This window comes from Gymnodraco acuticeps, unplaced genomic scaffold, assembly GCF_902827175.1.
Source record: "Gymnodraco acuticeps unplaced genomic scaffold, fGymAcu1.1, whole genome shotgun sequence".
Classification (NCBI taxonomy): domain Eukaryota; kingdom Metazoa; phylum Chordata; class Actinopteri; order Perciformes; family Bathydraconidae; genus Gymnodraco; species Gymnodraco acuticeps.
The window spans coordinates 4,090,356-4,102,962 of record NW_022990440.1 but is presented as its reverse complement, the minus strand read 5'-3'; the positions used below and the strand labels follow the sequence as shown (position 1 = coordinate 4,102,962).

General features: G+C 41.7%; 1 protein-coding gene across 1 annotated transcript in view; it reads left to right on the top strand.

Moving 5' to 3' along the window:
• Nucleotides 1-12,607, top strand: part of kremen1 (kringle containing transmembrane protein 1) — a 59,706-nt gene that overhangs the window by 16,848 nt on the left and 30,251 nt on the right. Inside the window, 2 exon segments of the mRNA XM_034225149.1 lie at nucleotides 2,976-3,138; nucleotides 11,932-12,023. Of these exon segments, the coding sequence (XP_034081040.1) occupies nucleotides 2,976-3,138; nucleotides 11,932-12,023 (255 nt within the window).

Here is a 12,607-nt window from a genome sequence, read left to right as displayed (position 1 = left end):
TTTCCCACCACAAGCAAATGGTGTCTTGAAACCACCTGGAAGAATCTCCCATCCCCATATTCCTCCAGGGGGCAAAACGCTGCCATATTATTTACCATCTTGTCTTGGAAAGCTTAGTTGACCGCAGCAGGGCGGGATGATTGCCAGCAGCAGCTCGTTCCAAAGGGACCATGTGCAGACGAGCTCTGCTTCATCCTGAAACTCTAGAGTAAAGTCTAGAGGAAAGGAAACATTTACAAAGTCATTTGGATCTTTCTTTTCGACACAGTGTGTTGAGCAGCGCTTCGTGCGGCCAAGTTCAGTCATTTGAATACCCTCTTTTCGGGGAGAAGATATTTGAAGGACGTGAGCTCATTTGGGATGCAGTATGTTGCCCTGTCGCTACCTGATGTTATCCTCTGTGACTTGGGCAGTAACAGTCATGATTGCTTTTGGGGAGCAGTGACTCATGATTGTGCTTGTCCTGCTGCCAAGCTCTCAATAGCAGTGGTTCCTTCTCTTTTTTTCTGTTTGCCGTCAGTGCCAGCATCCGGAGAAATGTGAATTCAATGAAAATTAATCATTTGATTCCTGTCTTCCCCAATAAGTTCTGTGTATATTAAACCATACAAATCATAAAATGCAGGATAACTCATTTTAATTGAACACAATTGTAGCTTAAGGTCAATGACAAACCATAATTACAAGTTACTCCACTACTAAATCTTACTGTTTTGAAAAGTATTATTTTGCTGTGTGGTTATTTGTTTTCTTGTCAATATTATGTCTTTTAAACTGATTGAATTGTTCCCACTTTTAAAACGATTGCTCAAGATGGAAACATAGGTTGAGAGATAACACCGCCTCAGTGTAGGCGGTAGTGGCAATTCTCTCTGAACGACCAGTGGTCAGAATCATTAGTGAAGTAGTTCTAAAAAAGTGTTGAGTCAGGTAGAGCCATAACATGGAGTGGCAACACAGATTAACATTGATATCAGATCTCCACCTTATCTCTAAAGTCTTCTACAGGATAAACATGCTACATGGTGATCAAGTGCATCCTTTTCAATTGCACAATTTGCATTATTAAACACACCATGTTGTCTGGAGTGTCAGCCCCACGATAACTTGTGTCCCCACGACTCTTCATCGCTCCCTTGTGTAGAGAGCAAGAGCATGACCCCTAGTTGTACCACCATTAAGCTGTTTATTTTATTTTATGGAGTCGTGTTCTGCCTCAGACACTCTCCAGTGGATTTACGATCTGGTGGCTGCCTAGTTGGTATTCATTTGCTAATATAGAGGGGAGTCATTCACAGACAATAGAGTGGCATCATAATGCAGGAACCTGACACCCTGCATCTCCTTGCCACCGTTGAACTCCTGTCAGCCAGACGATGGATGGCTAACAAGCTTGACTGAATAACAACTTTAATTAAAAGCTACTTTGGCTGCCAGGGGCTTTGATTTACTTTAAAATTAAGAGAAGTATAGTAGAGGATGCAAGAGACTGAAATGCATGTTTGTGTACAGGTAACTGCTGTTAATATATCAAAGCATGGTAGAAAGTACGGGAAGCAAATGTAGGTCCCTTACTTATCTACATTAGACACATATTTTAACATCTGCAATCAACACACGGTTTCATTTGGGGGATGTTTGATCTCCTAAAAGAATAATTCTCCTTTAGGTCTTAATCGATGCTGCCTTCCTCCTCTAGACGTGTGAAACGGCATCTTAAGGTTGCCATCTAACGATAGACGCGAGCTCAAAAGTCGAGATAGAAGCCTGTGAAGCAAAGAGATTCCCCCCCCCAAAGAAAAAAAAGTATATAAGTTGAAAGGGGATGACAGAAGAAAGCAAAAGCAGCAGAGGAGAAAAGAGTTGTGAATGCTGAGAGGGAAGAACAGAGGATAAGATACGAGAAAGAGAAAGGAAGTTAGGAAACCTAGGACTGGAAGAGAATGAGAAAGAGCCTTGGAGCACGGCTGGCTCACTATGGGATGTAATGACTGTCATATTGCGATGCATTAGCTCATACTCAGCCCAGACAGCTCCACTTGATGAAAGGGGCCGGTCACTGGCTAACTGCATACATAGTAACAAGACCCCATGGAAACGAGCCACACAAACGACTATTGTTCTGTTTATTGAGTTTGATTGACAGGCATGAGTTGAAATAATTGTATTATGTATTACACTTCATAAGTCAACACTCAAAAGTGTCAAAGCACACACTGTAAAAGAACACTTCAAAGTGATGCTGGTGGCCATTGTCAGTATTTACTCTTTGCAACGTAATGTCATACATACAGTCTTTTTGTATCCCCTGCTGTTTACACTGAAGGAGAATCCTGCTCTGTCTATGTTTGAGTAATCATAACATAATAAATTAATATTTTCCATCGTAATGCAATCACAGAGGAATTCAGCTGTAGCAGTTCAAACTCTCTTGATGGGAGCCCCCCCCCACCCCTCCTCAAGGCTGAGAGCGATGCACAGTAATGGCTGATCACGCTCCAATCATCAGCCAATGTTTATTTGAATTCCCAATTTCAGGGAAGAAAAGCTCTCCCCCAGCCATTGTTTTGCTTTGAAACCAGCTCTCGCTTTTCTCACTCTTTCTGGCTTGGCCATATGGTAGTCATACATTTCCTAGAAATCCAAGCCATGTTTGCTTTACTTGTATATCTGTGGGACATTTGTTCTCCTGCGATGACATTAATTAAAACAATACAGTGATTGATCTTTCTTTACCCCATTTGGCAAGAGACTGGGCAAAAATTACAATTATTCCAAAGTTGTCGTCTAAACAAATGTTCCTAGCTTGAGAGTATTTCACTGATTCCACATTCTCAATAAAGCAGGTCATATTTGTGGCTGACTTTCTGTGTTCAAAAGATCTTGCCAAGCTTTTGATTTGCAGGATGTCTAAGCCCTTATTGCAGACACAAGTGATTCCTCTCAATTCCTCCATCTCGTTCCTCTTTTTCCAGAGTGTTACACTGCCAACGGAGAGGACTACAGGGGCTTCCAGAATCAGACCAGCCTGCATGGTGGTAAACCCTGCCTCTTCTGGAATGAGACTTTCCAGCACCCTTACAACACTCTTAAATACCCCAATGGAGAGGGGGGTCTGGGCAGCCACAACTTCTGCAGGTGAGTCCCTCATATTGTGCTGACCTACGGTAAATAAGTTCAAATAAAGCAACGGTTTTAAACTTTTTTGTGGATTTTGATCCTTTAATGCAGGGATGTCAAACTCAATTTCATCGCGGGCCACATTCGCATAAAGGTTACACTCAAAGGGCCGGTTGTAACTATATAAATATATAATATATATATAAAATAATGTATTTTATATTACATTATTGCCTCTGAATTGGATTATTATCGGATTGGATAATAACTTAGTAATTAACTACGTCTGAAAGCAGAAGTCCTGGGCAAATAATTGCAAGTCTCTTCAGTGCGCATGTCACGAAACGAGATGCATTGTGGGACATGTAGTTTATGGGCAACCTGCTTCTGTAAAGTGGCATGTAACCGTATAATAAACGTATTATATTCTTTGCAAGTTCTTGCGGGGCCACATAAAATGAAGTCGCGGGCCGGATTTGGACCCCGGGCCTTGAGTTTGAGACCCCTGCTTTAATGCTAAGTGGGACCAACTTTTAGAGGCTTCTAGACATATGTTCACCCAGGACATAGATTATAGAACTGAAAATGATGAAAAATGTCATTTGCACTTAAATCACAACATCTTAACTTTACCTCAGAGTTACATAACACCTTCTTAAACACATTGTGTATATAATCATTAAAATATACTTTGTTGGTATGAGTCCTGTGAGCAAATGAGACCCCCCCCCCACTAGTGGTGCCTCCCAAAATATTGTAGATTCTGAAATAACGGCCAAACCTACGTCACTCCACTCTATTTGTTTTACAAAGGCTACAGATGAAGATGAAGATTATTAAGACTAAGATTAAGATTAGTCCCAAAGCAGCTCCCTCTCCTTTTTTTATGTTGTTAAGCAACCTTCCTTTGTCCTGGAAATCTATCAGTTTTACCACAAAATCCTAAACAGTGACTTTCAATGTAAGACTAACAATCTTCTATGCAGTTATAAAGTGATTGATGTTATTGATGTCAAAATTCTTTGAGTAGCACCGTTCAAACTCAGATGGATACTGAGGTTTGACAGAGCTTTGAACTTCTTGGACAAAGCATTTGACTGTATGAATAATTTAGAAACAGATTGTGTCCTTTTTGCGAAGGTTCTGAGCGCAGGAGAGCTGCTCAGACATCTGTCCCTGAATATTTTATTGGTAGTCCCCGAACAGAACGTTTAGCCCCGGTCTTCACAAGGACACAAACACGCCTGAAAAGTTTGTCTAAGCAACTCTCCATCCATCATCCCAGGAATGTGAAGGGACACGGTGGCTTTTGGTGTCTAGGAAACACTTTAAAATCCGTCTGTCACAGTCCAAGTACGACTGTCGGCATTGTATGCACCAATGTCAAAGTTGTGTATTTGCCGGGAGCCACACTGTTCCGTGAGTCGGTTCAAATTCACCGAGACTACCAGAACAGTGGCTTGGCCAAGATCGCCAAGCTGTAGGAAACAGAACCACCCCCCCCCCCTCCCTGGCCCAAAGCCCCTGAAACATTTCTCTAAGTCACGGTTGTAAACTCATAATGCAGAAATGCTTTGAAGGAGCACAGAACAGATTAGTTTTTAACTTGAACTGGATGGGAATTTGGGAGATTTATGAGTGGGATACATGGAGAGGATCCAGGAAGGCTTTCCCTGCACATTAGGAGTGTATTATGTCAGAACAGCGGTCAAAAATGGACATATCCACTGTTTGGATGTGCCTGTTTTCTTGGCCCCTGGTGGAGTAAGCAGCTTTTCCAACTTACTAACAGCTCATAGCTTTGTTTCTTCCTGACAGAGGGATTTCTGTCACTTAGGGCTCCAGCTACAACTACTCCCAGTCTCTCTCAGACATAAAGAGTCACCCATCAGTGGGGCTATGGGGACCAAAGTGGCCACTTCATTATGAAAAGATGAGGGATGGCATGTATGGCATGTCTGCACAGGGTCAAGTATTTGTGCATGTGTCCTCCCACAAGTCTCTGTCTCTGCAGAGGAGAGGGTAATCCCGCTGTAATCAGAATCAGAATACCGTTAGTCCCACAGAGGGGAAATGTACATTTGTTACAGCAGAAAATAGCCAAAGACAGCTTAATGTTAACTAAGAAGCATGCATAAAACACATATTAAAAATTAAAAAGAAAATACAAAAATGTTTGACAATTTACAAAATACACATCCTGTAACAGTTCTGAATATATAGCAGACAGGTATATATTGCACAGTTATTATGGCATATTGCTCATATTGCACATAGTATATATATATATAAAGCATGATGTCTAATGTTAGATTAGTTTTATTGCAGAAAGTGAGATGTCTTAGACGTTGTTAATACATTTAGATCGCAAATAACCTTATTTACATTTTTACTGTACGAGTACTAGGTAAAATAATGGTCTTTCATATGAGGCTTACATTTCTCTGGACGTTTCTGACTAGAACACAATAGGTGGTAATACTTAAACAAAGGGTGGAGTTAAAAAAAAGAAAGAAGCAGAGCCAGGGAAGTTTTGGCATGTCTGACCCTGAGGCCAATTGGGGTTTTATGAGCCTGATCTGAGGCCAATTGGCACAGGTGTATAATGGGAAGCTGCACGTATTTGCCTTAATACACGGCTCCACGCACATATACAGTAAGGTGTTGAGAAGCAGGGAAGTAGAGTATTACACACTAACTTCTGGTCCCATCACTGCCAGTTGGTGATTTAGTCGAGAGGGCACTTCAGCAGTGCTGGAGAAAGACCCCTAACAGTCCCCACATTTCACTTTTATAGCCTGCTGTAAAAGAATGGGGAGAAACTGGGCAGAGGGGAAATGTCACATTGTTTGCCTGCAAAAAGAAAAGCAGCACAAAGCCTCAGGAAAGGACAACAGCTCGTGTGTCTTAGCTGAGACTTAGCGAGGCTCATTCCAACAGTGAATATCACAATACTCATCATCAGTGTGTGGCAATTCAGAATTCATTTCATATCATCAAGTGGAAGTAAATAATCAACTCTTATGTCTGGTATTGAGTTGAATATTGGTCATTCTGCAGCTTAACACTTTATAAGGGTTAACCCTAACCCTAGTTTTTTTCACCTTTTTAAGTCTTTTTTTTTACCTTTTCTGATACTTCACGACATTCAAAAGTCATTTATATTTCCTTTATTGTTCCTTTCAATCTACTATTCACAGACTGATTTTTAGGTTTTTATGCCCCGGTGCATTAGTACAAGGGTGTGAAGTGCCTGACGCTTCAGTGGGTGGTTGAATAGCTTTGCCAGCCATTTCCTGGCTATTTGTGTGTGTGTGTGTGTGTGTGTGTGTGTGTGTGTGTGTGTGTGTGTGTGTGTGTGTGTGTGTGTGTGTGTGTGTGTGTGTGTGTGTGTGTGTGTGTGTGTGTGTGTGTGTGTGTGTGTGTGTGTGTGTGTGTGTGTGTGTGTGTGTGTGTGTGTGTGTGTACATACAATTTACGAGTGTCCACTATGGCTTCTAATGCTTTTCCCTTACATAGATGAGATAATGGAAATGCCAGAGTGAATAGTGTTCTCCAAGTTGATTGTAATTGAATCTCTATGATGTCAGGTGCAAAGCTAAGGTCAAGCAAACTGCAGCCAAGTTATCCGCAGTTTGTGAGACTGTATTGAGTTCCAGTCGGCTTTTGTAAATTATGAAACAAATTTTGAGTTGTTTTTTAGCCATGCAGATAGTTTGGTTTTATTTGCGCAGGTATAGAGATTCAATTTTTTGACATTTCTGCATCCAACTCATAGGTTGTGATTTAGTGACTAAGTATAACTGAACATAGAATCAGAAACAGTTTTAGTAATTTCAATTTTGTTTCTGATAAATGATGTGTTGTTTGTCAGTTCGCCTTGCCAGAAGGCTTTAAATATTACAATACAAACGTGGATGCTGATGCTATGGAGGGGAAGCCATTCAAAGGTGTTAACCAGACGTTTTCAAATTCAAAACTAGTCAACAGTTCACCCACAATCTACTAGAAGATTGATTTTAATCTTCAAATTTCTTTCTCAAAAAGAGACATTTTCAGCTCTTCTCTTTAGCATCTCAAATCAGCAAATGTTCATCCATCCATCTTCTCCCGCTTATCCGTGGTCGGGTCGCGGGGGTAGCAGTTCCAGCAGAGAGCCCCAAACTTCCTTTTCCCTGGCCACATCAACCAGCTCTGACTGGGGGATCCCAAGGCGCTCCCAGGCCAGCGAAGAGATATAATCCCTCCACCTGGTCCTAGGTCTACCCCTTGGTCTCTTCCCAGCTGGACGTGCCTGGAACACTTCCCTAGGGAGGCGCCCAGGTGGCATCCTAACTAGGTGCCCGAACCACCTCAACTGGCTCCTTTCGACGTGAAGGAGGAGCGGCTCAACTCCGAGTCCCTCCCTGATGACCGAACTTCTCACCTTATCCCTAAGGGAGACACCAGCCACCCTGCGGAGAAAACCCATCTCGGCCGCTTGTATCCGCAATCTCATTCTTTTGGTCATGACCCATCCTTCATGACCATAGGTGAGGGTAGGAACGAAAATCATCAGCAAATGTTAAGCTTTCTAATTGGATTTTTTTTGCTGAATACAGCTTGGGAGTCAGGGTCAAATCTTCCTCTAACTAAGTTTGCATGTCATGTTATATTTATGTATGTATTATGTACCTGCGACTCTTTTCAAAAGAAGCCTGTATTCTCTGACACATTCTGTACTGGTGATTAGCTTCATGCCAATCCAAGCAAAGGGCTCCTGTGTGAGTCATTTTACATTAGTGTTTTTACTTAAGTGTAGTTAAATAGCTTCTCTCTTTGGTTGGTGGTAATAAGTCAATATCATCTTTTCTTCCCCTAATTTGTATCCTCAATGCTACTACGGATAATCCTCAGGCTTCATTGTCAACAGTTTTCATTTGAAGAGAACTGTTGCCGGTGAGGTCCATATATTATCCAAAGTAGGATCTCTTCCCAATGCTGTGAACAAGACATTCCATTCATCTCCATTGTAATGAGGTGAAGGCCAAAAACACATATCCTGAATAAATGAACCCAAAATGATCTAGATTCCATTAAAGGAGGTGAGAACATGTTAATTATGTAATTTATGCGTATGGATCCTTTGAAGACATTAGTGAAGAAGCATAGTGTTCACCAGCCACCCATGACACTGCGACATCACGACCTTGTGTCTAGCACTAGTGGACCGTGAGAGAACAACAGCAGACAGTGGACTTTACATATCGGCTCCGCAACCAACAAGCCCTCTTCTTCAATACATGCTTTCATGCAGCACAGCAGCAGGCAGCAGTTTGCATGCTAAATCATCCGAGTCAATTAAAGAGTCGTCTCTCATGCAGTAAATTGCCAGACTCTGATCTGCTGTTGACCTCAAATCCCAATCCAGACGAGCCTCTCACCTCCACTTTCCAATCAAAATTACTCCTATTTCCAATTCGGCAAAATTAGCTTTGATCTTGTTTTACGCCTTATTAGTTTTGCGCTCTCGAATCTCACTTCGAGCTTACCTCCATCATGTTATTCCTAGCATTTGCACATATACGTTTCATCCAAATGATTTTAGGATTTTTTGTTTTATAGTGCCAGGCATTTTTAAAAGTGATCGTAAATATTCTGATTAAGGTACGTGTAAAATGGTTATTAAAGGAAATCTTTTGAACAGCAGCCAGCCGGTTAAGAGCAGCTGTTTTCCTCTGTGTTCAGATGTCTTAGCCTTCAAAAGCAGGACCGTGGAGCCTGTGAGGCAAAACGCAATGTGGCTATAATTGGCTGCGTACCAAAGTGTGTGGCTCACTCGGAGCAAAATGAGTCAATCAACTTAATTGTGCCAATTAAGTGTCCAAACATCGTCTGTGATCCACCTCTGGGTATGAGAGTGTTTGAACAAGCTTTTCTATTTCGTAGCCAAGCAGGCCATCTCTGACGCACATGGATGTGAATGCAACAACCCTAAAACTACATACACACAAACACATACACTGGCAGCAACTTTTATCAGAGTGTCACCACAAGGGCTGAGGTCTTTCTGTGTGCTGCCAGGTTAAACGAATACATTTCAGTGCATCTAGGGCTGCTCTTATCGGCACTGTGGCACCTCGGCTAATCTGACACTCTCTCCTTTCCACCCTCCCCGGCAAACACACACACACACGCACGCACGCACACACACACATACAGTACACACTGTACACACACACACATACACACCTCAGGGCAGGGTTAATTATGTTTCTCTGTCATGTGGGCTGGCCTGTTCACCTCATCCTTTTGGAAGATGTTCCCATGCTTCTGCGCAAAGGGTGTGTTCAGATGTGTGTGAAAGAGAGGGGCGAAACACTTTGGGGACCAGTAGTTTGGGAGAAATCGCTTGGAGGGGCACCCAACGTCATTCACTGATCAAAGATACCCCTGGATCAGACATGGTGGTCTACTGAGGACTTTCTTTTGTCCACGCTGATGGCTGTAATTCATGTCTGCCTCCTTAGGGGGTGATTGAGAAAGCGCAGTAAATTACCTAAGTGGCTATAGCTGAGCTCTCGGGAGTCTTGTTTCAAACAGGGCTATTACACGTTGAAAGATATGAAAAAGAGAAGGGTATAGAGGAAGGCTATTTAATCCAATGTTTTGATGGTGGCACCCAGTCTTTGCTCTTTTTATTTCAGCTGTAGCCTCAGGATAAACAAACAGGTGTCTGCCTTCAAACCGGGTGAAGCAACAAACAGATCTGCGCCCATGATAAGGTGTCGATATTTACTGGAAAACAAATATGGTTTCCTTTGAACATGGGACAATTTCAGGTCGAGGCCGTGAGTTCTGGGTTGTTGTTGATGGCAGAATAAATAACATATAAAAACGTGAAGTCTTTCTTCACACTTTCCCATCGACGACTGGCTGTAAGAAAGAGAAAGATAACACTTTCCCTGATAAGGAAAGTGAAAAGCTTTGAGGCACTTAACTTTGAGTTCAGCCGGAAAAAGTATTTACAGCGACATCTTTGTCAATACCTCATTCTGACTGAAAAGAAACTCTGGATAGTGTTTTTAATGGGAGAAGAAAAGAAATGGAAACGCCCTTCACAACTTTGTTCACAAAGGGCGAAAGGGGATATTGTAGCGCCCCAGGCTTTCTCAAGATGCTACAATGAGATGTGTAAAAAGAGAAGAGAAAAGGTTTCTGGCAGTTATTGTCAGGTCCGGAAAAAAATATCGTCTTAGAGATCTTTTTCATTCGACAGGGTTTTATTTTACAATACCCTTATCCTAAAATAGATCTCAACACAACTGGAGATATGGAGAATGCACAAAGCTTTTAGGCATTTCCATGCTTCAATCCCACTTCTCATTGCTTTTGTAAGTGAAACTCATATGATAGGTTAAAAGTTAAAATCCCTTTTCCAGGTTTGTGTCTGGACAAGGAACAAAGGGCTTTCCCCCTGACCTCCAACCATCTCCACCCATCAAAGGCCCGTTGATCTGGGTCTTGACTGACACGCATGGTCAAGCCTGGAGAGCGTAGAGGAAGAGGCTAAACCAATGATGGGTGCTATTGGGGGGCGATTGACACAGCCACAATAATCTCCCTCTGAAACATTATTGAGCATTCAGCCCTCTGCAGAGCGGTTTCCAGTTGCTCTTTGTGAGGTTGTGGTTGGGCGCTCATATCCTTGCCCTCTTTATCTCTTTTGAATACTCACCACGACCTCAACACAACGCTGCGCATCAGTTTTTGTTAAACCCTTGTTGTGTGTCCTCTTGCTATCATAGTGTTATAAAACCGATTTTAGGAGTTGCTTTTCCTTTATATATTTCTTATTCTTATATAAATATGTAGTTGTTAGAAAAGCTGAACATGGAAAAAAGACTTTGAATTTGATTGCAGCTTAGAAATGCTACCTGTTGTTAAACTGGCAGACTGTTCCTGCAATGCTCCACTGGGATGTCCAGATCACCATCTTAAAATCACAAAGAGACTGTGCAGTTTTTAATTTTGAATGTATTTCTTGATTAAGCTATTCATCACTTTGAGTATTGACTTTAAAGATATTTGTGGACAAATAATCAAATGTTCCTAAGTCTGAGGAGACAACATTAAGTCTTCACATTTGAAAAGCTGGAACCAGAACATTTTACAAAAAAAGAGAAAAATACATTGTTTGATAAAGATATTATAGTTTATAATTAATTATTTCTGTCCATTAACCAAATAAATAATAATAAATAAATACAACTCTGTAGGGACTTGGTTTGGGACCTGAAGGGTTGCTGGTTCAAGTCCCAATCGGACCAAAATGTGGGGTGTGGACTGGTCGCTGGAGAGGTGCTATTTTGCCCCCTCTCCATTAGTGCATGTCTATAGGTCCTGTTTGTGCATGTGTGTGTGTGTGTGTGTGTGTGTGTGTGTGTGTGTGTGTGTGTGTGTGTGTGTGTGTGTGTGTGTGTGTGTGTGTGTGTGTGTATTTCGGGCCGGTGTGTGAAATTGGAAAATAACGGGGATTAATGTAATTTAATCTTAATTGACCAATATATCAAATGTAATCAATCAATACAAATCAACATACTTTAAATAAATATTAATACCTGGATTTTGTGTTTCTTTTCATTAAATTGTGAAATGACTGATCATGTTGAATCAAAGTATCTTTTGCAAAAAGATCTGTTTTCCCATGATGTCCCCAATTGTTTATTTATTTTTAGATGTGAGAAACCGGAAGGCAAAATCGATATAAAAGATACATCCTCAGTAATAATAATAGGTGTGCACTTCACTTTAACCCTTCGCTGTCTGCAGGAACCCTGATGGGGACGTTCAGCCGTGGTGCTACATCGCAGATCACGAGGACGGGATCTACTGGAGATACTGCGACATCCCAACATGCAAGAGTAAGAGATCATTGACACTCCTTCATCTTTCCTTCCCTCTCTCTGAGCCCTTCTATGCCCTCGGGGCCGTATCATGGGCACACGGACCGGCCATTTCCATTGCTATGCTCATCTGCTCGCCTGCTATGAAAAGCTTTTATAGACTGTATGGCTTGTACACAACTATTATCATCCCAAAAATTTCTCTAATTGCCTCCCGTCACCCCTCCTCCTACCAAGCCTGTGCCTGCCCTCACTTTAATGCGAGCTGTCAATCGCTCCATGTGTTTTCGCATGTGTGTTCAGAAGTTTCCCCTTTGGCTTTGTAGCTTATTTTGACACATTGTTTAATGTGAGTGTTAATGTGCATCTACCTGTTTGTGGATAAATATGTAAGTTTAGTGCACAAGTGGGTGTGAGAGTCCAGTAGTTGAATAAATGTGTGTAGTGTGATTGTTTAAGTTTGGATATTCGCTGCTTTTGTCTTCTCTACCGGTTTGGCACACATTTACAAAGACAAGCCTTCCTTTAATCCCCTTACTTTCATTCCTTCCACCTTTTTAATCACTGCTGTTGAAAACTGACTAAGGGTGGATCAACCTACA